Genomic DNA, 26,498 nt, shown 5'->3' with positions numbered 1-26,498 from the left:
TAAGTTATGTTTTTACATTATTTTCTAGTACGCTACTGTCCTATCTGTATTAATACTATAATTTACGCCTACTAAAAGCTTATTTGTGTATCGGTTCCAAGTGACTTACCCAAATAGGTCATAAATGGGCAAGTACCTGCGCGACCGCTCGCCAGCTTTCTTCGTCCGACCTGTACTTCGGTGTTCACTGAACTCTCACAGGTAGCAAAGATTACCCTTACAGTATCATCATGAAATCGGACTTCTTGTCAATAATTCCAGCCAAATACCCCAAAGTATAAGACGGTTACTATAAGCGTCTTCTAAAAACGGGATAAAGAGGAAAGGAAGATTTGAACATTATAAACGCAATAAACATTATTAATAGTACAAGAGAATCCCTAATTCCAAGAAAGCAACAGCAAAATGCAACTTTAAACTTAATAGAAAGTGTTAAAATTTTTGCTAGAAATGTTAAAATTAATCCAGAACAGGATTTTCAGACATTCCCGAAAACGAAGACGTCCGGCAAAAATTGATAACTGTGAATCCAATGCAGTGGGCTGTAATATAAAAATATGTTTCACAGCAAGAAATTTTTATGCGTTTAAGGCAAAATTACAAACTTTTTATGAACGTTTGAATGTAATCTTACAAACCTTTTAGATAGATAGATCACATGCCTAAGTTCTAAGCGCTTTTTATGCAGTTAGAGATATTATTTAATATATATGCTCTTCTATATAAGGCATCATGAAGTTAGCTGCTAATATTTACAGCGAGCTTTTCGCGTCTTCGAGAAGGGGGCCTTTGATTATTAAGTGCAGAAAGGGGTAGTAGATCAAAAAGTTTGAGAAAGTACTATTACTCCTTTTCTATTTAAAATTTGTTGACAAATAATAAATGTATACTGACGTATAAAAACCAAGTTCAATACCTTGCCAAAATGTACAAAAAAGTGAAAATTAAAAAAGAAAACAACACAATGTAAAGATAAAATATTAGAAAGCGTAATTAATTAAAATTAGATCCACGTGGAAGTAAAACAGTACAATTACAATAATAAAAAAGTTGATAACACAAAAAAATATAAAAAAGAATATCTAATACACTTAAACTATTTTTTTTGTATGTCTGCTACATTCACGTGATTGTAATTTTAATTAATTATGACTTTGATTAGTTTATCTTTTCATTGTGCTATTTTTTTTTCAAAAATTGTTTTACCTATTTAAATTATTTATTGTTTTATTTATACATTCTTGCAGACCTATTGTATTAGACAATACGTACTTTAACTTGAGAGCATACCATCGGATTAACTTAAACTTATAGATAACAGGTAGAACTCGCCTTGATAAAGACATGCAATTAAAGGTAAAACATCTAAGGACCGCGGGTTCGAAACCTAGACTGAAAAGAAGATTTCATTGCATGGTTTTTCTAAATTATTCTTAAGGGTGAGAGGCCTTGTCGACATGCGTAGGCCAGAAATAGAGAAAGTGGTGTACACCTTGTCGAAACTCCATGAGTTTTAGGGTTTCCTTTTTAGATTGAGGAATGAAGGGGGTTTATTTAGAAAAGCAAGAATTGATTAGGAATTATAAGGATTTATTGAAATTATTGAGGGATTACAAAAGATTTATTTCTATTTGGTGGGGAATAATTAACTGCACAAACATTTCTAATTTCTAATCTCATCTATTTCCATAATCTTCGTCTTATTGACATTCAATTGTAATCCTTCTTAAACATTTATCCAATAAAATAATTCGAAGTGGTCTGTATTCTGTCGAAACTGCCAGACGCGGATCGCGATTTCGATCTTTTTGGATCTCATCAGCGCGCCGCAGGCAGNAAGCTAACGTGCCTATCACGTTGAGGTTGGCTACGCCGGGATTCGTTTTCAGCAAGTAGATATCCACACAAGTGGACCTTGTTGGAGCATACGTAATCCTAAAATGTAGCATCGTGCTACAGATGGCGTTCACTGTGCCATTTGTAGTATTTTTTGAAATTTATCCAATACTCTTATCATCTCTTTTATCGCTCCATAATTTGTTGACATCAAAGATATATCGTCCGCGTAAGTCATTCTCCAAATTATTCAGATTCCTACCACTATTTCTCTCTCCCTTATCTTACTTATCTCCATTTCTCAGTTAATTTCAATTCCATCTGCGTTTCCATTTTATTTTTTTTAACGAGAATGTCGCATCAATAGTTCCCCTCCCTTTTCGAAATCCAAACTTTGTTTCGCTTAAAATATTCTTCATTTCAATTTCCCTTTCTAACCTAATTTTAATTATATCTGCATATATCTTATATTCCGTATCCAAAATCATTCCTCTATAATTTTCATTCATTTACCTACTCCAGTACGAAATTAGCATAATTCTGTGGAATTTTAGAGGAATTACAGGAATTATTATGGAATCCCAAGGATTTATGGGATGTACGGCAAAACTAATGAGATTTATAAATGTATATGGGGATTTATCTAAAGAAATAGAAATTACTTATAGATTATGGGAATTATTTCCATAAAGGGGATTTATGGTGTACGCTTTTTCGTCAGTAGGTAGTTTCCCCCTCGGTATGGCCAAACTATTACAAACTCTGTCGCTTGCTGGCATATCAGGTTTTAATTAACGATAACTAAATGGCATGATCTTTTCACCTTGCAGTTGACATTCAGTGTTTATAAACATTATAGGCTCGGTTCAACTTCAACTCAATCCTTACGTTGACAATCCACCTACCACGAAATTACATTTCATTGGTTCAGTGCTCAAACGATCCTTTTAACAGGACTAATGTGGTTTGGGACGTTGGTAATGGTATTTAATATAGAAATTCCGCCGGTAGATCTAATTATGGGAACTCGGTTATCCAATACCTTGCAAAATCTATCCGGTGCATCTCTACCCCTTTTCTGAATTTCTGATGTAAGCGATCTCGAGCAGAAGAGATTTTTCCTTTCGTTAAAAGCGACCTAACCCTACGCTATTCTTTAACTACTTCATCCTATAAATATACATATATCTTGTAGAGTTATCTAGTAGTTTCAAGAAATTGCTGGTCAATAACTGGTTGTTCTTTTTATCAGGTCGTCAGTCCTAAGACTGGCTGAACACGTACCTCCACTCTTTCGCATCCTGAGCTAATCTTCGCATTTCCCTAAAACTAGAACAACCCAACAACAACCTAGGTGTACCTCTATTCCTCTTAACTCCTGTTTCTGCTTCTAATTTGTCTAACTGGATATTTATGCCTAAGTAGGTGTCCTACCAACCTATCTCGCCTATTTTTTATTGTTCTTCTATTCTTTCCAATACCTCTTCATTTCTAACCTTCTCTATCCACGGCATCCTCATCATTCGCCGGTAACACTACATTTCGAACGCTTCTAACCTTTTCTTTTTTACCGCAGCCACCGTCCATGTTTCGCACCCGTACAACGCCGCGCTCCAAACATACAGCTTTTCGAATTTCTAAATTAATCGTTCGCGAGCATAGAAATGACTTTTTTTTATTGAAGGCGACTTGACCCTGCGCTATCCTCTGCTTCTTATACCAACTACTCCTTCCGTTCTGACTTATTTGATTTTCTAGATACCTTAATTTACTGCTTCTATCTTTATATTCGCTCTTTCGTTATTTTTACTTCCAGTATTTTTGTTTTACTTATTTTCATACAATTAAGTAAGATTAAGTCATGAACATAAAATAATATGTAATTATCTAAACATGTAATAATACGTAACTATCTATAACTATAATTTGTTGTTGAATGCATTTCCAGTATAATTAAAACCTAAAATTATGTTCTGTTGTTTTAGGTTCTTTTGGTTAGTTATCCTGGGATTGTCTTTATATTTTTGTACCTATATGATAATCAAGACATACGAAAAATGGGACAAGTCACCTGTTATTGTTAGTTTCGCTCGTAGTCCGACTCCTATTTGGGAAATTCCTTTCCCTTCTGTTACTATATGTTCTGAAACGAAATCGAGGAAATCTGTTTTCAATTTTACCGAAACTATCATGAAATTCAGGACGTACAACAATTTAACCGATGAAGAGTAAGTAGTAAAAAACGGACAGAGAGACGCACGAGTGATCCTATAAAGGTTCCATTTTTCATTCGGACGTATGGAAGCCTAATCCGAGAACCAACTTAACATTGTAGTTCAAAAAGAAACATGTTCTCCCATACAGTCAAACTGCAACTGTACCCAGAATATTGCTTTGTTGAAAAATTTACCACGTTATGTTCAAACCATAGACCTCTTATTAATTTTTCTGTAATCTGTAAGTAAAGAACTGCTTTCTGTGTTTTTTTGAAAANTTATTTTAAAATTATAAATTATATATTTGAGACCCTTACAACAAACCCTTTCATTTGATATGTCATACGGTACAGTTTGCAAAACCTTTTTTGTAATTTCGTATTGGCGCTCCAAAAATGAGCCCCATTTTCAAAATTAATTTATTAATACCCCAATGTGTGCAATTATTAGTGAAATTATGAAAAAAATATATTTGAGATCCTTACAACAAGCCCTTTCATTTGATATGTCATACGGTATAGTTTGCAATACTTTTTTTATTTCTAAATGAATCCCCAAAAATGACCCCCATGTTCAAAATTAATTTATTTACGTTATGCATCCTGCACCTTTCACTCTATTGATGACATGAAAGTAATTACATAATAACGAAACGTTGTTACAATGTTAGCCACATAATAATGAATAAGGCATCATGTTTGACGTAAATAATTTTATTTAGTTTCCCGTTTTATTGTTTCTTGTGATCACATGCATTTTTTTATTTTGTAGAAGAGATAAGCTTGACAAAGTGGCACTTGTTTGCGAAAACCATTTATTTCACCAGGGCAGTGATTTCATTAAATATGATACCATAGATTTTCTGACCGAAGTAAGTATACACATTTCCAATGTTGTTTGTTCTATAATGAAGTAACATATGAGAAATAAGATTTTGTTAAGTTCCCATATGTTTTCGTTATAAAAATGCGGAACCAGATCCACAAGCGGATGTATGAGGAACTTCCGCAATTGTGAAAGCAAAAGCAGAGATCTGTTGTAACAGTAATCTTGACCTGCGTATAGATTCTCTAAATATTATTCCACCTGCCTACCTTTTCCTCATTTTCTAACATAGTAACTCCTGCGTCGTTTCCTATTTTTCAGATTGCTCCACCTTTCGTTGAATCGCTTTGGCAATGTAAATGGCTAAATACGAACACTACATGCAACGATCTGTTTACCCCGATGTTAACAGAAGAAGGGATATGCTTCTCTTTTAACATGCTGGACAGAGACGAATTATTCTCTAATGAAGTGTAAGTTAATAATTCATGTTCTATTTATTTATGAAACTAACGAGAAGTTATCTATGATAACCATGATAGTTACCATAACAAGGATTACTTAGCCCACGGAGTTAGAGCGGAGGACTGGTCCTTAGAAAAGGGTTACTCTGAAAAGTTGGAAACAGACACGTTTCCAAGGAGGGCGATCTCGGCAGGACAAAAGGCTGGTTTAAGTATACTTCTCAGAGCGTATGATTATGATCTGGATTACATTTGTAGAGGCCCTGTCCAAGGATTTAAGGTAAAAATATCATCGAATCTAAATAAGCACTTCAATTTAAATTGATCTTATTCTTTAAATGAGTAATTAGAAGTACATTATTATCATGGCATATCAAGTCTTTAACCCTCTGCCTTTTTTCCGCAAAAACAACCCACATCCTTAACCGTTTGTAAACAGTAATCGAATCTAGGTCTACCTCTATTTCTCCTAACTCCTATTTCTGCCTTTAATATGTCTCTGACTAGACCTTCATGCCTGAGAACCTATCTCGCCTTCCATAGAATCCTCTGTTCTCCTATTCTTTCTAATACCTCTTCATTTCTAACCTTCTCTATCCACTGTATCCTCATCATTCGCTGGTAACATCACATGCGCTTTATTCAATTTATGTAGTACTAACCATTCACGGTTGACATAGTGTTGTAACATAATTTATAATCGTTAGCAAGTGAGGCAACCACTCAATTGTACAGCTTCTGCGTTCACTTCGAAAATTATACGCATGCTAAATGTGACTTGATTAGTAGGAATAAAAATTTGGTCGAACACCTGTTGTATCTCTTTCTTGAAAATATTGTTATTATTTTTAAAAAAATATCAATATCTAAAAGTTCCAAAACGCTTTCAAATAGTTCATCTTGTTATAAAAATCTTGTAAACGCTATTAGTATTTAAGAAGTTTTGGCAATTTCATTAACTATTAGAATACCAATACGAAATTAAACATATTGGTCTTATCTAAGTCTAAAATGTTGTGGTTTAATGAGGTGTATTTTATGTCGGTCAACTGCTCCCTCCTCTATGGGGACTCAAACACACAATAGGATTCTACGTATGTATTGCGCGCTGTTGACTCTTTTCTGAAATCGAATTTTGGTAATAATTGTAGCAGAAGATTTTTTTTATAACAAAAGAGTTTTTCTACGAAACTTACTTTATTTTCCAACAACTCATATTTTCTGTAATTCTGCCCCCCACCCCCGGCCAATTGACTAGTGGCGCCCTTGCAGTGAACGAATAACTTATTGGAAGATAGGAACGATGCCGCAGAGATCTGATTAGCAAAAATCATACGTGATGCAAAAGCGTTAAATTTTGTCTCGGTCCCTCTATACACCGAGCGGCATGGCCTCGAGGTTTAGACCATTGGTTAGCATTCAGGAGAACGTCCTTTCGATTCCGGGCCCGTCTGCCTTGGTTCGAGTTTTTCTGTGGTTTCCTTGGATTACATAGACAAATGCCGGGACAGTAATATTTCACAGATAATCTTTCATACTCATTCGTCTTCATTTCGTCCGTCTCATCTTCCTCACCCGAACCATTACCCAACCCATTCCTACGATTCCTGAAAGGAGGCTGAAGAGGGCCTTCCGCTCTACCTTCCGGCATAGATCGTAGGGATTGCCCGCCCACCATCGTTAGTGGCTTGTGGGAATGGGACACTCAAATGACCACCGTCATAAAACGAAACCAAAAGCCCCTGTCACACTGTGCATGGATTGCCAATCAATACTCCATGTAACGGATTCGGAGGTTAATTTGACTATTTTACGGCGGCGCCGAGCGCGTAGAATGCTGCTTACGTTCCAGGTGCCATGTAACATGGGTTTTTAGATACCGCTAAGACGCCTCTTTCTGCTCCAGACCGAGCCGAATCCGCTACAAGAAAAGTGGATTGGCAATCCACACATTTTATTTTCATAAAACAATTCTATAGGAAGAACAATTTTCAGATTAATTTACATCATCCAGCAGAGTATCCTCTCGTCAGTCAACAATATTTTAGAGCTCCACTGAACCAAGAAGTTATTGTTGCTGTTAAACCTGACATGATGACGACTTCGGATGGCTTAAAAGATTACGAACCTCACAGAAGACAATGCTATTTCCCTTCTGAAAGAGAACTGAGATTCTTCAAGGTTTACACTCAACAAAATTGTGAAATAGAATGCCTTACCAATTACACTTTGAAAGCTTGTGATTGTGTAGGTTATCACATGCCCCGTAAGTCATTATTCACCATCAGGTAAAGGGTTCCGTAGCGACATGTTTATCACAGTTTCACTGCATCACTAGTAAAGTTTTGTTGAAACATTTTTTTTTACAATTGTTTAGATTCAAGGGTACATTAGAATAAAATATTATTCAATTATTAACGCGGGATTAGAATTTTTAGAACGTCCACGCTCTTCATTTTGTCGTTTCTCTTTTTCAATATGAAATTGAGAAATGTGACAGTTTTATGATGCTTAGTATGAAAATTAGATACTCATTTACTACTTTTCATGATACAGTAGAATTTTAGGTGATCATGGTGTTTACTTTTGTTATCATGTTAGTATTGTTTTGAGATTGATTTATCTGATGTATGCAAATAAGATAGCTAACTTTTAAGTTAAATAGACGCTGTACCTTCATCATCATCATCATCAAGAGGTCGTCAGTCTAAATACTGGCTGAACAAACACTTCCACTCTTTCCAATCCTGAACTGATCTTCGCATTTCCTTAAAACCTCCATAATCCTTAGCTATTTGTGAACAGTAATCTAATCTAGGTCTACCTGTACTCCTCCTAACTTCTATTTCTGCTTCTAATGAGTCTTTATCTAGTCCTTCATAGCTGCAATGGTGTCCAAACAACCTAGCTTGCCTATTGGTTATTGACTCCTATAGAGTTCTCTATTCCCCTAATTTCTAACCTTCAACAGCAATTTCCTCATCATTCGCCTATAACACCATCCTTCAAACACTTCTAGCTCATTCTTTTCCGACGCATCCAAGTTTCATGCGTACAGAGTCGTACTTCAGACATGCACCTTTTAAAATCTTTTTGGAATTTATAAATTAATCGTTCAAGAGCATTTTTAACCTTTGACGCACGGAACCCTACTCGTAAATAGTATGAAACGTGCAAAAATGCGACTTACTATTCGCTAATTCAATGGTTTTTTTTTTACAGATACAGAAGACACGAAAATTTGTGGATCTAAGAAACTTGTTTGCATGCACGAAGCACAAGGTAAAAAATATATATATGATATAAAATTTAAAAGTGTTAATTTCATAGTCACTACATGGGTAGAGCAGAGCATGATAAAGACCCAAAAACTTAATTGGGCAACACTTTTCTGATTTTGGCAAAATTTTAGCTATTTCAATTAAAATTCAAATTGGTCTGAATCTTTCAAAAAAAAATGAATGAATGATGTGAGAAAACACCCCATTATAGTTACACATGATAAAAAATTGCAGTATCACTACTAAAAAATCAAGTGGAATATGGTTTGAAGAAATCCGGAAGCAACGATGAAGATTCCTCAGATCGTTACACTTGTGACTGTCTTCCAGCATGTACTTCATTAATATACAACGCTGAAACATCGCAAGCTGACTTTAACTGGCAGAAAGTTTTTGAATCTTACAAAGTCAACTTTAGCGAATTTCCAGGGTATGTACCTAAAGCAATTTTATTTGGTAGAAGAACGAACAAAATAATTTTGGTTTTATTCTTGCTAAAAAACACACCACCACCAACAACACAAACATATAACAAAATCAAAGTGCTTTCTAATTTAAATTGTTATACTTCGTTTACTTTCTGTAGCGATGTGACCTTTAGTTTGACTGGCGCAAGGTAGAAAAGAACAACACTAGGCCAGAAAAGGAAGGAGACAACTCTCGGTTAAACTCTTAACCGGTGAGGAGCGTATAATCCATACAGTACTACACCGAAAAATTGACCATTTTTATCCACTACAATTGCATTGCTCAAATGTGCAATACCATTTACTACTGAAAATATCAACGAGATGTTTATTTATATTTGAAGACATATTAAAGGCTTCAACGCTTGTTTTCGACTCGCACTACTATTCATGATTGAACAAAACTTTTGGCAGGTACTATATGAAAAAGTATGTTTAATGAACAAGAGTCGAGAGTATAATGAGCTTTTTCTCCCTACCTACGATTTTGCCAACGCGCATCCAAGACATTGGAAGGGGCACATCGCTACAGAAAGTAAATGAAGTATACAAGTCAACGAAATTAAGTATTGCAAAGTATGCGTCGTGGGCTGGTGTATATTCCGTTTGAAATACTAGAGGTACGTAAGTTCCGTCCGGTAGTTTAGGCCTTTAACTTTCTAACACAATTGCAAGACCTATACCAATTAAATGCTACAAATATGTCGCCGTTGAATGTCCAAAACTAGAACTTCATCACGAAATATATTTGTGGATTTCATTTCATCTTTCTATATTTCTGTTTTGATTAAATCAAGGAAAAAAGGTTGTCGTAATATGAAGACTGGAAAAACTTTGGCGGTTGTTGTAGAACAAACAAAATAGTTCAAACCCCAACGCCAAAACACGACACTTTAGTTGTTCTTGGGGTTTCAGCTATTTTGTTTGTTCCAAAAAGGTTGTCGTTTTTATCTAGACTAAGCCTGGCGTCGAAAAATTCTCTTAGTTTTTCCACTTGAATATGGCATAAAATCAGAAGTAGCAAGTTTTATTGCGATTTTTGACTTTTCAAAAAGGATTGCTACGTAAAATTAAGAGAGAAAATAAGCAAAACAGCAGCTGTTATTCCTGGGGTATCTATCTTTTCTTGCTGAACTAGAATAATTTTGCACAGCACAGCACAATTTTGAAATATGTTAAGTCCAAAATCCATGTGTTGCTGATTTGGCTCAGTTGAATTTCATAATTCTAGATCACGAATTTAGTTTGCTATCAAAAAATGCATCGAAAATTACTATACTTGGGACGATCTAAGTCCGGAGTAAATTATCTGTAAGAATATACATACAGGCCTGACGTTGGAAGCTGGCGAACGGTCGCGCAGGTACTTGCCCATTTATGCCCTCGATAAGTTAGGAAATGCTTCATGAGTAACCGAATAATAGTATGCGGTGCAACGGTTAGAGGTTGTTTAGATACGCAAAAGATCAGGGTCTATGGCTGGTTGAAAGTCTTTAAACAAGCGTCTTTTCTTTCTTAAATTGGACTACCGCTCAGAGACGAGTCTAGATAGTTTCATGAAAATATCATATGTCGGCGTATCACGTGCTGAAATGACGATTTAGTCCATCCCTTTTAGTCTCATTCCGCTCATAGAGGTTGTAGCTACCTCGAGTTTTTTGGTGGACTACCGCTCACAAAGATAGGCTCATGAAAATGTCATAAATTGCCATATCACGTACTGAACCGACGATTTAAGCCACCCATTTTACTACACCTCCACGTATAGAGGCTGTAAAGATTTTTGGTGAACTACCGCTCAGATCGTCGAATCACGTGCTGAAACGACGATGTTGTCCATAATTTTTAGTCTCATTCCACGCATAGAGGTTATATTATACCACTAGTTTTTTTATGCTACCGCTTACAAACGCGTTAAGATAGGTTTTCTTTCTTAAATTACTAAGAATGTTGAACGTTCTTTGCTGGCAAATTCTGCTAGGCTACATCTCTTTCTGTTACACTTCAATTAGAGTAATATTATTCCTCTTTCTTTATTCGTGTCCGCTGCAATTCCTACCTGACATCTTTTTTCTATGTTTAAATCAATATTTAAATGGTCAGTATCTTAACTAACCTAAGTTGCCTACTGAGTACCTTAGCATAACCTAATTAACTCCATTCTGCCCAGTTTTTTTTATACTGATCGATTAATATTTTTCTTCTGATCATGTTGGTAGCAAAATACTGTTCAAAGTTTATTTATATACCTACCAAAAAAGGGGATTGAAACACTGACTAATTAATTAGTTCATCATCATAAGGTCGACAGTCCTAAGACAAGTTAGACACGCACCTCCACTTTTTCCTATCCTGAGCTAATCTTCGTATTTCCCTAAAACTAGAACAACCCACATCCTTAACTATTTGCGAACAGTAATCTAATCTAAGTCTACCTCTACCCCTCCTAACTTCCATTTCTGCCTCTAATATGTTTCTGACTAGAACTTCATGCCTGAGAAGGTGTCCTACTAACCTATCTCGCCTATTTCTTATTGACTTCCATAGAGTCCTTCGTTCTCTTACTTTTTCTAATACCTCTTCATTTCTAACCTTCTCTATCCACGGTATCCTCATCATTCGCCTGTAATAACACATTTCGAACGCTTCTAACCTAACCTAACCTAACCTAATTAATTTGTTATCTTATTGAAAATGGTTTCATTGCATTTTAGTAGGTACAATTTCTTTAACTGAATTTAGAAAATTTTAATTAAATTCTTTTTAGAGTCCAGATGACTAGAGTGACCCTGTTCTTCAAAGAGCAGCAATTTATAAATTCAGAAAGGAACGAATTGTATGGCCACACGGACTTTTTCGCAAACTGTGGAGGTTTGTTGGGACTCTTCATGGGCTTTTCTGTACTGTCCGTTGTGGAAATAATATATTTTTTGTCTCTGAGAATAATTTGCAATATACGTAAATACGGGCATCATTTCTGGTCTGGATCAGCTGATCTCGTACATAATGATGCATACGACCACAAAAGGCGTTAAATATTGAAATATGGTTAGTGTAATTCATTGTTGTTTCTAATTATGTTATTTTTTTGCAATAATTTTTGTTCCAGATTCCATAGTTAAGCTTTCCAAAATACTTAATAAAGGATATTAGATTTACATACCAATACGTAAAATATAAATGCAATATTGTATGTAATATGTATGTGTACACGCATTAATTTTTGAATCCAATTTCTGTAAAAATAAGATACTTACCGTTTTATCTTGCATGTACATTTCATGTCGTTTTCCTGAAAAATAAATTATTAAACACAACAAGAAGGGTGCAATCATCATTATCATTATCCACTCCTCAACTCTAATACCGGATTAACAGACACCTACTCTTCCTATCTTGAGCAAATCCTCGAATTGCACGAAAACTATTATACTCCCCTTAACTCCTGTTTCTACCTCTAATATATCTCTGACTAGACCTTCATGCCTGAGAAGATGTCCTACTAACCTATCTCGCCTATTTATTATTGACTTCCATAGAGTCCCCGGTTCTCTTACTCTTTCTAATATCTCATTCATAACCTAACCTAACCTTTTCTTTTCCTTTACGTCCAAAGTTCACGTTTCGCACCCGTACAGAACCGTTCGTCAAGCATATAACACCACAGTTCGAACGCTTCTTTATCAATCTTTTTGGAATTTGTAAATTAACCATTCAAGAGCATAGAAGTGACTTTTTATTTAAAGGCGGCTCAACCCTACGCTATGCATCGTTTTATATTTTTACTGCTGTAGATACCGACAATCAGCCACTTTATATTCACTCTTTCCCTACTTTTTCTTCCCTTGTATACCAACACTTTTGTTTTACTTTTATCTATTTCATACTGTTGGATATAACGGAGCGAATGAAACTCGATATAAAACACCATATGCAGACTTTATTTACAAACGAATTATATATTATGAAATAACGGATTACAACTACATACATGCAAGTTAACAAGTGTAACAATAATTTACGTTTTGGAGTAATTTATTATTTTTATTATTATTGGTGGAATTGTAATTTTATTTTATCTAACTAATATATCTTTATCCGTTTGTCGGTGTTATGATTTGAAATATGACCTTTTTTCATGAAGGTGAGTAGCCGGACAGGCACGGATATATTTTGTCTTATTTTGAATCAGTTTTGTTTTGGCCAGGCCTGTGTGCAGTACTGTTTTGCAATTGCTTTAAGTGTACGCTTCTATTCAGCACCTGTGTGGTGCAACTGCGTTGTTTTACCTGTGTGGTACTTTATGCATCTGTGTGGTGCAAGCCCCCGGCGCGCAAATCCCGTCTTCTCTGGGGATGTGGTTCCTCCGGAGCAGTGACATATAGGTGAGGGGCCCTACATGCGCCCGGTTGACATGATTTGGTGTTCTCACACCAAATCATTGGGATGCTGACTACTAGCGCGGTAGTCAGGCGTCCAGGGGAGCCTCTACTCGTTTCAGGTGGAAATGTACATTTCTGAAGATTATTGTTTGATATATATATCTGATATGGAAAGATGGGCTTTTTATTAAAGGACTGCATGGGGGATGCAATTCCCCCGGTGAGTTACCATTTACCCCCTTTTCTTTATGTAAAACAGTAACTTCGGTATTTTTTTCATGTTTTTGCGATGTGTCTGCCTGCTATATGCCGTTTCGGACTGCTATGCGATGACCCGCGTAAGTTAAAGTGGTTTATTGAATTCGTATTTAATCCTAATTTTACACAAGAAGAAGGTCAAAACGTAACTAACTCTAAATTATATGACAAAATCAGAAATTGTTCTGGTGTCACCACCAATACCTGATATGCAACAAAACAAAAAATACGAGCCAAAAGTCAACAACGGGAAAACCCCAAAAAGGTATGACCCTGCCTTGAGTTATGAAATTCCTGTAACCGCCATATAATTGAATAGCAAGTTAACGAACGAAGTTGGAAGTTTCTCTTTTTAAAAAGGTACCAAGAATTTGTATTTACACTTTATTAGGAAAAACCTCAAAATTAGGTAAAGGTCTAGATGATGGCCCCCACCCCGAAGGGGGGATCAAAAGAGGAGGTCTCCCCCACCACTGTATCATAAAAAATTTGTGGCGGTCTCACCCCCATAAAAAGTTATGGGGGTTCAAAGTTAATAAATATGCCAATTTTTATACATTTCTGGACATGTAAATATTTATGTAGTCATTATTAAACAATTTTCAAAGGTAAAACTAATGAAAAATACATAAAAATATTGAGAAAGTTATATAAAACATTATTTAAATATCTTTATCAATAGGGAAGGTTAGGTTAGGTTAGGTTAGATTATCGGGTTTTGTTCAAGTGACCACCCTCTTTCGATCCCCCACCCCCACCCGCTTGAAAATATTTTTTTTTATTGAATTTTATTTGAATTATAGTGTATGAAAATTATCAAAATAATCAACTTTCAACCCCCATAACTTTTTATGGGGGTGACACCGCCGCAAATTTTTTATGGGGGTGACACCGCCGCAAAGTATTTATGGGGGTGACACCGACTAAGGTGACCACTCTCTTTCGATCCCCCCTACCCTCTTTCAATCCACCCTACCCCTATCCCCATCTAACCCCCATAACTTTTTATGGGGGTGAGACCGCCACGAACTTTTTATGGTACAGTGGTGGGGGGGACCTCCTCTTCGATCCCACTTACGCCATCATCTAGACATTTACCCAAAATTATTATAATTATAGACTAAGAGTAGAAAAACTTGCCGTTCGCGAATTAAGTATTACAGCAATATGCCATGCACGTGAACTGCGATACATTAATTAATTGGGGAGGCTAAAACAAAGCTTATATACTGTACAAGAAATAGGTAGTCTAGTTTGCACATTATTGGAAATTAGTTGTGAGGTGTGAGAACGCGCTGATTACCATCTATTCACATCGATAATAAAAGTAACAAAGGTGGTTGCCGTCGGAGACCTTCGCAGAACCTGACCATTGGGACCAAATGGGCCCATTGTTGTTTGCAAAAGAACATTCAAGAGATCTTTGACCACCTTTTATGCATTTGAAATTATGGAAATTTCCAATATAATAAAATCTCTAACGACCAAAAGAAAAAAATTAAAGTTAAACTGAAACACTAAATGAATTCAAAGAATATATTAATATATATATATACTAAATGTTTTTACATGTTTTGTATGTACATATTATCTTAAACATAGGATTACGATATTCATTTACAAGACAACAGATTTTTTTGCATCCTCTGATATTTTTTATCTGCTGCGATGTCGCGTAATGGGCTGTGATAAAGGATTTCGTCGTAAAGAACCAAAACCAAGGCACTTCCCGATGATCTCATAATGTTGGCCAAAGCACCCTGTAAAACAGGCGTATTACGTAAAATGACTGATCAGTAAATTAAGGTCAATGGCAAAACATGGACCATCTGAGTTCTGGTCTCTGTCTTGCACCTTTAATCTAGCCTTTTTCATTATAATTACTGAGGGTACTGATTTTGTACTTAGTCTAGGATCTAGATCAGACACGCATTGGTCTTTATCTTCTGCAAGTCTTCAATAATATTATACAACAATTGTAAAATATAATATATAGGTTGTTTTTTAAATAAGTAGGAAGTATTGTAAGGTGTTAACTAGACGCAATAATACATCGGATGGTGAATAAGAGTGATTAAAAGACAAAAAACCTGAAGAAATTTCAATCCAAAGCCGGTCCTGGCAACACAGGTATTAGTAAAGCGAGTTACGATAACAACTAAGCAGCTATATCGGTGGAGAATGTAAGTAGTGCCGGTTGTACATTGTAAATAACAACAGCTTTTTACTACATTACTAATACAGACATGATGATGTAAGGCAGACCCGGGCAAACTCGGCTCTATTGACTACCGAGAGCTCCTCAGGTATAGCCAAGGAGCTTCTCATTGATCCTGCGAGTGCGAGTGAGATGATTCTTTCCTTTTCTTATCCGTTCCGTTTCGTAGGTGAGTCCCCTCTCCCATAGTCAAGCCCAATAGTATTGCGAACGTAGTAACGAAAATTGTCGTAGGTATTATTTAAGTTGCGCGAGAGGCTTCGCTCGTCTACGGAATGAAGGGGCTTGATATGGGAGTGGAAGGGAGAAGAAAAAGAGAAAGCAATATGGGTCATTACTGCTTACTCTCTCGTACTCATTGTAGGGTATGGAGTGAATCAAACTAACCTCAGGTACGGGCTCCTACAAAGTTAAAGTTTGCCTGGCTCTGATGTAAGGTTGTAAGGTGGTTATAGCATAAATCTCGCCAATCACACTTAATCTAATCTAACAAATAACAAACACTACATAGATACAAAAATACAGAAGAAATACAACATGATGTATAAAAGTAAATTTTAGCATTTAAGACAATTATTGTGTCGGTAAATACCTAGAAAAATTTGTGCTTAGAAAAATGATTTAAAAAAAACCTATCAGATTAAATAAGGAAGACCAAGGCTTAACACGCAAGACCAAGATTAAGAAGGAGACTATATCATCAATACCAAAACCAAGACTAGACTATATGAGCAAGATCAAAACCAAGATCAAGACTAGAAGTATTTGAGCAAGACAAAGACTAAAACCAATACTTGCTTTGCACATCACTAGATTAGAGATTAAATAACTTCTTTTACAAATTTCGGAAGTAGCGATGGAATTGAATGAGAGATGCATAAATTGATAGATGATACCTCGTACATGGAGAACAGTATTATTCACTCTCTTCACGCAACCTGTGCAGTATTATAGAAAGAAAGATGATGCAACTAAATTTAATATAAAAGGTGAACTTTAGCTATATAGAATATTTGATATTAAAAAAAATAACAAACGCGTCAAGCTAGGTTCATGAAAATGTCATAAATCGTCGTTGTTTTTCGCGCATGGAGGCTGTAGCCACCTCGAGTTTTTTGGTGGACTACCGCAGAGAGACAAGTTTAGATAGGTTCATGAAAATGTCATATATCGTCGAATTTCGTGCTGAAACGACGATTTAGATCATCCATTTTATTCTTTTTTCGCGCATGGAGGCTGTAGCCACCTCGAGTTTTTTGCTATCAAAAGAATAACAAAAACAGAATGTTTATTCAATTGTTTAGATATTGATATTTCTGGGGTAGGCAACGAGTGCTGTAGGATTTGAACTGACCATCCGTGCCCTCCTACCCAGCTGCGTTAATTGATTTCGTTGTATTGAATCTTTGAAAATTACCTTATAGAAGCCATATATTCCCTCGTTCTTGTAAATCAATAAAAAGGAATCGTTTATATTTTTGATTTGTCGATATTCTTGAGGTTTACTTGCTTCAAGCATCATTCTCCTTCCTGCAGTGTCAAAAGGATATGATACCCAAGCAGCAATCGTGGTAACGACCTTAAATTAGTCACTTTAATTTACGGTAAAAAAAAATACATGCACGATGTAAAACAGAATAATAAAATTAAAAACAGAAATTCTGTACTCTGTACTTATACATTGATCTACATAAAAATTGACAGGAACATAGATTTTGCAGGTATTGAGTTAAACACTCTTCGAGGGGGAAACCGCAAGGGATTTATGGTGTACACCCTGTCTGAATTGCAAGAGTTGTAGAGATTTACTTTTACATTGAGGAATTAAAGGGATTTATTATAACAAAACCCTCATTTATTTATTTATTGCAGGAATTATTATGGAATTACAAGTATTTATGGGATGTATGCCAGAATAAATGAGATTTATAAATGTATAGGGGAATTTATTTGAAGCAATAGAAATTATTTATAGATTATGGGGATTATTTCCATAAAAGGCATTTATAGTGTACACTCTTTCGAAAGCGGTTTCCCCTCTCAACATTTTTTACTTTTTAGTTCATTTGAAAATAAAAGCTATTTTTAATTTTTTTTTTTTATCATTTTACCTGGGCTACAAGCATTTGAAATGCCACGTAACTGCTTCCTTCCCATTTACTTTCCTGGAAGTAAGATCTACTAAATTTTTGCTTATAACTTTCGTAAAGGCCGAAATAGACACTTCGATAGATCGTTAAGCCCACTGCGCTAGCTGTATATCCCTTATATAATCCCAGAACTCCATCAGTTTTTATCACAGATGACAAGCAATGTCTTAATCCGTAAAATTCTCGCTTCGGTGAGTTCGTTCCGTGATCTGAGGAAATGTGTAAAAATCTGCTTACTCCTATTCAATCTGCTATACTTGTGCTCACCACAGGAAATATTATATCTATTATTAAATTATATTAAACACTAGCTGTTTTATCCGCTTGGTATCCTTATCAATTTGTAAAATATCCTTAACATTTAGATTTTAGCAATCCTGTTGTAGTTATAAAACAATGTTGCTGTTGTAATTATTGTTAGGTATTATGTCAATAGAAAGCAGAGTATAGCGGAGGGTCGAGTTGTCTTCAAGAAAAAGAAGTCACTTCCATGCTCGCGAACGGTTAATTTAGAAATTCGAAAAAGGTTGTTAAAGGTGTGTGTTTGGAGCACGGCGTCGTACGGGGACGAAACATAGACAGTGGACGCGGCGGAAAAGAAAAGGTTAGAAACGTTCAAAATGTGGTGTTACAGACGAATAATAAGGATACCATGGATAAAGAAGGTTAAAAATGATGAAGTATTAGAAAGAATAGGAGAACAGAGGTTTCTATGGAAGTCAATAAGAAATAGGCGAGATAGGTTGGTAGGACACCTTCTCAGGCATGAAGGAAAAAACTTAAAAAAAAAACTTTTGGGTGTTTCATTCCCACCAGCCAGTAATGCTGGTGGGCGGGCAGTCCCTCCGGCCTACACCGGAAGGTAGGGCGGAAGGTCCTCTTCAGCCTGCTTTCAGGAATCGTGGGAATGGGTGGGTGGTGGTTCGGGTGAGAAAGATGAGACGGACGAAATGAAGACAGAAGAGAATGAAAGATTATCTGTAGAATATTAGTGCCTCAGCATTTGCCTAAGTGATCCAAGGAAACCACAGAAAAACTTGGACCAAAGCAGACGGACCCGGAATCGAATGCTAAGCAATGATCTAGACCTCTAGGTCATGCCGCTCGGTATAATTCGAAGTGGTCTTGTTCGATTATGGTAACGTGCCTATCACGTTGAGGTGAACTACGCCGGGATTCGTTTCAGCAAGTAGATATCCATATTTTTAAATGGACCTTGTTGGAGCATACGTAACCTAAAATGTAGCATCGTACTACAGATGGCGCCCACCACGCCATTTATGATATTTTCTAAAACGCGCTGTTAAGACAGCAGGTAAAGGTTGGTCTGTGTTCTGTCGAAGCTGCCTGCGACGCGCTGATGAGGTCCAAAAAGATCGAAATCGCGATCCGCGTCTGGCAGTTTCGACAGAATACAGACCACTTCGAATTATTTTGTTCGAGGTAGACTATTCGCAAGTAGTTAAGGATGTGGGTTGTTCTGGTTTTAGGGAAATGCGAAGATTATCTCAGGTTACGAAAGAGTGGAGGTGCATGTTCAACTATTCTTAGAACTGACGACCTTATGATACTGATGATTAAGTCAATTGCCGAAAATATGAGAGATTGAGGAGTTTTTCTTATTTATTATCGAAGTAAAAGTTAACAAATATCATCAGGAGTGGGATACGTTCTTGTGCAGTTTTTAAATCCAATATTGTGTCAAATTATTTAAGGTAATAGAGAATGATAGATTCCACCGTCAGTGTAGGGAATCCGAACTAGAGGATCTGAAAGCGTACAAGATGACGGAACGAAAGCGAACAAAGATAGAAAACCCTAACTGATTGCAATATAAAAAGAGCAAATGTCTCAGTTTACGTGACAGTCCGAGATGATATCAGCAGCACAGTCAACGCCTAATAGCATTATCAAAACAGCAGGTACAGATACATCGTTCAAGATGATCCATGTAAGAGGCATTAGGATAATTTCCGAAATGATTTACTCGTTGGGAGAAACACCAAGTGCATGTGTACGAGATCTGTTCAAAAGGTATCGCGAATTTTGTGTTTTTCCAAAAATTATTTATATATTCATGAATACATATTTTGTCCTCTTCAAGATAATCCTCACCAGATATACACTTGTGCCAATGTTTTTTTTTCAATCCTCGGAACACTTCCAAAAATCATTTCTTGTGATCTTCTTCAACTCCTCCTTCGATCTCTTATTATGGGTCTCTTCAGTTTCGGGAACAAGAAAAAGTCATGGGGGCCAGATCTAGGAAAAGCGATGGCTGCGGCATTATTAGTGTGTTGTTTTGGGCTAAAAATTAGAGCAGAAGCAACGATGTGTGAGCAATGGCATTATCATGGTGCAAAAATCGATTTTTGTTCTTCTACAAATCCGGACATTTCTGGCGGATTACTTCGCGCAAATTGCGCGTAACATGCAGGTAATATTCTTTATTGACCGTTCTGCTATGTGACAAGAACCCATGATGCACCACGCCCCTGCAATTGCAAGAAAACTGTAAGCAAAACCTTCACATTCGACCTAACAAGGCACGCTTTTTCGGTCTTCATCCATTGGGATGATTGAGCTTTGGTTTCCACATCTTAACCATAAACTCATGATTCGTTATCAGTTATGACCCTCTGGAGCAAATTTGAGTCGTCGCGGACAGAGTCCAACAGCTCCTTAACAATGTTAATGCGATGCTGTTTTTTGTCGAAATTGAGCAATTTTAGTACAAATTTCGCTGCAACCCGTCTCATGCCCAAATCATTGGTACAAATCGAATGGCAGGAGCAAATCGATATGTTTAAGTCTTCAGTAACTTCTCTAAGGGTGATTCGACGATTGACCAATGCATCTGGCATCTTCTCGGCCCTCTGAAAACATTTTGTAGTACCGATAAACGTTGCTTCGGTCAAAGGTAGCTTCACCAAAAGTCACAGTAATTCGCGATACTTTTTAAACATACCTCGTATATAGCACTGCCACATTCCGAAATCGCGGCATATTAGACATACTTACTTAAACGGTCAAATAATTTGTCAGCATTTTCCAGTGGCCGCTATTAAGGGGTTAATCCTATATTCTAATCCAGTAGTAATAGCTACAGTGCAATAACACATTGTAAATATACTGTATAACAAGTACCTGATCCTATGTCCACTGCTAGCCTTGTAGTACAGAAGTCTAATGGAAAAACTACAGTTATACTGCTGAGTCCTGCAAGAGCACCGGCTCCAAATGTTTTTGCCAAATCAGCACAACAATAGCTCGCAAAGATATCGTAGTACATATTATAAAAGGAGAAGTTGAGAGCTTGTAATGGTATGTAGCGCGTGATATTTGCCCCATTTCCTCTCCAATAACTCAATACGCCCTGGAAACAAATTGTAAGTGATTTGACTACTAGTATACGTAAAGATGATTCTCCTTTTGCCTTTCAGAAGCTAACTAGCGTGACTGTTTCAAGCAAGATGCCGAATGGATTTTAGATGCGATCCACTGATGCCACACATTATTAAAATTGTTAGAAAAATATTGTAGCGACCACGAGGGTGATTGTGTGCTATCGGGCATACGTGCGTGTAAGCGGCTTATCGATTCGCCGACTAGCCGCGGGCGCTTTTCTTCATGTGCGCCGTATCTGTAAACGTGTGTGTCGTACCTGCGTTCCGGGAAAGCAATTAAACCGTTCAAAGAAAACGAGACTTCTCTGGACGGCTGGAGAATGTTCTCGAAAGGAGGCAAGGGAGTATAAAAAGGAAGAGACGATCGCCGAAGAAGGGTAGAAATAAATTGACCGTTGCAGAAGTGAATCTAGAAATAAATTGACAGCGCAGTGAATAGTGATTTAGTAACAGTACTGTAAATAAATAGAGTAATTTATCACCTAACTTAGTTATATATAATTTAATAGTGTTTTTAAGTTCAATAATAATTAGTGTAAATGAATAGTTTTTGTCGTTGTGAGTCTTAAAAGTTTAATTTGTCAAACCCACGAACATTACAATATGCTGGATGTTTGCTCAATAATGCAGAAACAGCTTCCAAAAACCAACAGCAACTACTTGGAATATCAAACATCAATTAACGCACAGAAGATGCTCATACTCTCTCCACTTTCGAAGAAACCAAGCAATCCATAAGTATAATTAGAAATAATAGTTTTGTATAAGTGTAATTTATTGCTATCTATCCAACAAAAAAAAATGTCACCATGACAATTAGTAGGAACAGTCATTTGGTTCGAAAAATAGTGGTTACCTGGAAAGTTTTCCGGGAGTTTTGAAAATTGGTAATTTTATAGATTTTGATGTGCTATTTCCGAATTTCGACTTTGCCACCTCGTATTTTTGCCGCTCGCGCCGCCATATTGGAAAAATGACGCCAAAAAGCAGTTTTTTGGCAATATCTCCTTTCCGACTCATTTTACGATAAAAACAGTTGTATACAAAATAAAACTAGAGACAATTACCTACAATTTATGTATCTACCTTTTTTTCATAAAATTAATAGTTTAGGCGTACTAGCGCCGCAAAGTGTACTCCAACGCGCATTTTGGCCAAAAAAAAACTCATTTCCACACCACCTTGAGGTAGAGTAAGCGGCGCGTTTTATTTAACGTGGTATCCTCATATTTTTTATCAAATAGAAAAACATTTACTTTTATATTGTTATAGTATGTCTGAAGATAACGTTCGTTTTTTTTTTTTGTAAGTTATGCTATTGTAATTTAAACAAATACAGAATTTCATTGTTTTATTTAAAATTTAAATGCATATTAATGCATATAATAATGCACATTTTGACGATTTTTAAAGCATATTTGCATGCATATATTTGCTATTTTTTAGTGCATATATTCCGAACTCTACTGATGACTCAGACTAAATATTTCTATTGAGCTCTACCAAAACACGCGTTGGAGTACACTTTGCGGCGCTCATACTCCAAAACTATTGACTTTATTGAAAGAAAGGTAGATACAAAAATTGTAGGCAATTGTCCCTAGTTTCATTTTGTATATAACTGTTTTTATCGTAAAATGAGTTGGAAAGGAGATATTGCCAAAAAGCTGCATTTAGGCGCCATTTTTCCAATATGGCTGTGCGAGCAACAAATATACGGGGTGGCAAAGTTGAAATTCGGAATGAGCACCTCAAAATCTATAAAATTACCAATTTTCAAAACTCCTGGAAAACTTTCCAGACAAAACTTCCAAATGACTGCACTAAATAAGAACGAAATGAAGGGGTCTCTATCTATAGGGTAACCTAATGATGCTGACCATGTCCGTCAAAATAGAAACGTGGCAGCAGCACTTAGGAAGTCAATTGTAGAGATGTCGTAAACTGCATACTGTCAAATAAAAATCTTTGAAAATGTTAAGGTTTATCCAGATAGAAATACTTATGTAGGTGCAGGAACCAAACGAGAACTTTATTTTTAATGTAATAGAGTAAATACAGTAAAAGCAGAAATGTACAAATGTGAAAAGGACCCCTCCGATGCGTACAACTCTAGGCTCGGTTCTCATCTAAATCAGGTAGTCGATTTTCGATTTACCTGCACCGTGCATAAATGCATATTATGAATCACTCAAAACTAAAGGATCAGAGAACTCACTTGATAATAGCATATTTTCTTAACAGAAAACTATAGCAAATTATAAAGATAGAATATATGACAATATCCCCTACTGTAATATTTTGAAATGCTGCTTTATGAATTTGCAATTTTCTATTTCATATTAGTTGTTAGGTTAGATTACTGTTCGCAAATAGTTAAGGATGTGGGTTGTTCTAGTTTTAGGGAAATGCGAAGTTTAGCTCAGAATAGGAAAGAGTGGAGGTACGTGTCCAACCAGTCTTAGGACTGACAACCTTATTATGATGATGATTAGTTGCTTATCTTTTTAAATAATCGTAGATCAGTTCTTAGGTATAGTAAATATATGCTGTGTTTGCATCAGAGCTAACCTTATTTTGTCTCGTGCTCGTGACCAGTTTCACGCTTACCAAAATGTATCACCTTCCAGCTTGTTGCACAGACCATTTTTATCTAAAAACTTTTAAACCTGTGCTCAGGGCCGGACTGGCCCGTATTACCGCATGTTAACATTAGCATGAATTTTCATGTGAGAGGATCTTCTTTCTCACGCTTAAGATTTATAAAAGCTAGGTTAAGATCGACTCTTAGTCAAGATATGTTAGTTTTGTTAGACGCTTTTGTTTTATTTTTTATTGAAAGACATTTCAGTTATAATCACAAAAAAGTAGTTAAGCGTCGCTACGAGTTCTCAAAAATTGTCAAAGCTCCTGAAATTATAATTTGTTTTCTATTAATTTTNAGATTATGGATTTAAAACGCATAAATTTAATTAGTTATTGTTTTTTCTTTTGGCGGGCATAATTTCTTCTAATGTCATTGAAGGTCAACACTAGCCAGTCCGACCCTGCCTGGGCTTGTACACAAAACGGATTTCTGACAAATTAACTTTTTTAATGAAGATACTCTGTTCTAACCTAGCATTTAAAGCATATATAAAAGTTTCCCAAACCTGTTCTTTAGGAAGTCTTATCAAGCAGTCGATAATTCCTTTGTATTTCGGCACATCACTTTTCAAAATTTGATGAGACGCCTCCTGATTTTGTAAAATAAGTTTCGTTCGTTCCAATGGACTTATAAGAGTCTTCGAAATAGCTGCTGCAATACCTGATATAGCGAAATGTATCAGAAATAATTTAATTTCGTCTGCCATGTATCCATAATTCTTTTTGTGATAATTACTCCATTAAAAAACTTAATATCAATAGAAAATTAAACCTCAAAAGTCAGACGTTTGTAATTTTCATTTTTCGTTTGACAATTTGTACATAAAAATACAATACCCATAAATTATGGAATTATGAAAACGCATATGTATACCGTCCGACAAAGAACCAAAAAAATATGTGAAGCATCTCAGTAGGTAGTTAAATTCGAATTGCTACTACATATTACGATTTTACTTTTTTTTGTATGATTATAACCTACGCAGATATATGTGAAAAAATGTGCCAGCTATGTGTCATGTCATGTTTCATGTCAATTACAAAAGAAAGGCTAGAAGTGCTTGGTGTTATAGAATGATGATGATAAAAACTGTGGAGGTAGAAGTTTAGAAATGAGGATGTTTTTGAAAGAGGAGAACAAATGACGCTATTGAAGCCAGTAAAGAAAAGAGACATATAAAAGGCTAGATAGAGAAAAGTAAAAGCAGGAGTAATGAGGGATAGAGGAAGACTTAGACTAAATTATTGTAGTCCAGTCAAAATAAGTCATAACTTAGCCAAAATTCGCATGGAGCCGAAAATTGGCAGAGACGTTAAATACGTCATTATAAATAAAATGTCAAAAGTCTCCTTCGATCGTACTTTTGCAAAAAATTTTATTAAAGGTCAAAAGTGCAAAAATTAAGGTTTTTCCCATTTTTATGGAAAACGGTAAGTTTTATCGTGAAAATAGGTCAGACAAACGTTGTAGATCATACAATTCTCTACAAAAATAGTTCAGTCATTTTTTCACTTACCACTCACCATTCGTGAGATATCGCGGTTTTAAACATTAGAAAATTAATATTTTACATAATATGCACACCTATGAGGTAATGTACTTGGCGCATTTTATTTTAACGTGGTTTCCCCAGTAGGTATACTCCACGATCTATTGTCATTAAGAAAGTTTGATCAGATCGTATCCTATTGATTGAAAAAATGGTAATATTGCTAATGATCAAAGTGGAATAGGTGGTTTTCTTCTCAATGTTATTATATTAAATAATTGTCTAATTCTACTTCGACAATTATTTCATCGTCTTCATTTTCTTTTTGCAGAATTTCTATTCGCTGTTCTAAGAAAAGGGATGCATCAATTGTCTCTTCATTAATATCATAAATATTGTTATCTGTTGTATTTGTTTCAATATTGGAGCAAGTCTGACCCTGACAATTGATGTATACTGGCGAACAAAATAATCCCACTGTTAGCGATGAATTGCACGTTGGCAATTTGCAACACAAAAAAAAGGATTCGCTTTTTAGTTGTTGCCACTTATAATAAAATAAAACGGACACTAGTAACTTAGAACACGTTTATTGATAAAATCCTTCGGAGAAGTTTCGTCAACAACTATATTATATTTTGTAGCAACTGTATAAAGCAGGTAAGTAAAAAGTGGTGTGCACCGTGGAAAGGTCAGTTGCTATATCTCTGATTTCTAATTTCTAGAGGGTTTGACCGATCGGTTACAAAAATACTTAAGTACATCTGGAAACCCCCAAGATAATGAGATTCATGTTTCCATGGATACGAATACATATTACCTGCTTTCAACTGTTGGCTATAATAATAATAATAATAA

At 35.8% G+C, this 26,498-nt stretch overlaps 2 protein-coding genes across 4 annotated transcripts in view; one reads left to right on the top strand and one right to left on the bottom strand.

The window, feature by feature from the left end:
- LOC108744142 (pickpocket protein 28) overlaps positions 1-12,370 on the top strand; it is a 37,903-nt gene extending 25,533 nt beyond the window's left edge. For both annotated transcript variants that reach the window (XM_025973802.1, XM_018479765.1), the window contains 9 exons: positions 3,822-4,064; positions 4,824-4,923; positions 5,199-5,350; positions 5,420-5,621; positions 7,337-7,607; positions 8,564-8,623; positions 8,857-9,052; positions 11,857-12,137; positions 12,199-12,370. In XM_025973802.1, the coding sequence (XP_025829587.1) occupies positions 3,822-4,064; positions 4,824-4,923; positions 5,199-5,350; positions 5,420-5,621; positions 7,337-7,607; positions 8,564-8,623; positions 8,857-9,052; positions 11,857-12,124 (1,492 nt within the window). In that variant the 3' untranslated portion in view covers positions 12,125-12,137; positions 12,199-12,370. The remainder of the gene's footprint in view (positions 1-3,821; positions 4,065-4,823; positions 4,924-5,198; positions 5,351-5,419; positions 5,622-7,336; positions 7,608-8,563; positions 8,624-8,856; positions 9,053-11,856; positions 12,138-12,198) is intronic.
- Positions 12,371-15,251: 2,881 nt separating this feature from the next.
- Positions 15,252-25,106, bottom strand: LOC108744067 (ADP/ATP translocase 1-like). Of its 2 annotated transcripts, none has more exons than XM_025973817.1 (5): positions 24,657-25,106; positions 21,245-21,473; positions 18,059-18,306; positions 17,365-17,526; positions 15,252-15,489 (listed from the first exon to the last, which is right to left on the bottom strand). In XM_025973817.1, the coding sequence occupies exons 1-5, from the start codon at positions 24,855-24,857 to the stop codon at positions 15,343-15,345; spliced, it is 987 nt and encodes a 328-aa protein (XP_025829602.1). In that variant the 5' UTR covers positions 24,858-25,106; the 3' UTR covers positions 15,252-15,342. The 2 variants fall into 2 exon arrangements, with proteins under 2 accessions (XP_025829602.1, XP_025829603.1); XM_025973818.1 differs by lacking the exon at positions 24,657-25,106 and adding an exon at positions 22,100-22,277.
- Between the last annotated feature and the right edge of the window lie 1,392 nt (positions 25,107-26,498).

The sequence above is a fragment of the Agrilus planipennis genome, unplaced genomic scaffold (assembly GCF_000699045.2).
Source record: "Agrilus planipennis isolate EAB-ADULT unplaced genomic scaffold, Apla_2.0 scaffold18, whole genome shotgun sequence".
In the NCBI taxonomy this organism is placed as follows: Eukaryota; Metazoa; Arthropoda; class Insecta; order Coleoptera; family Buprestidae; genus Agrilus; species Agrilus planipennis.
Note: the sequence above shows the minus strand (reverse complement) of the source record. Positions and strands in the feature narration are given on the sequence as shown.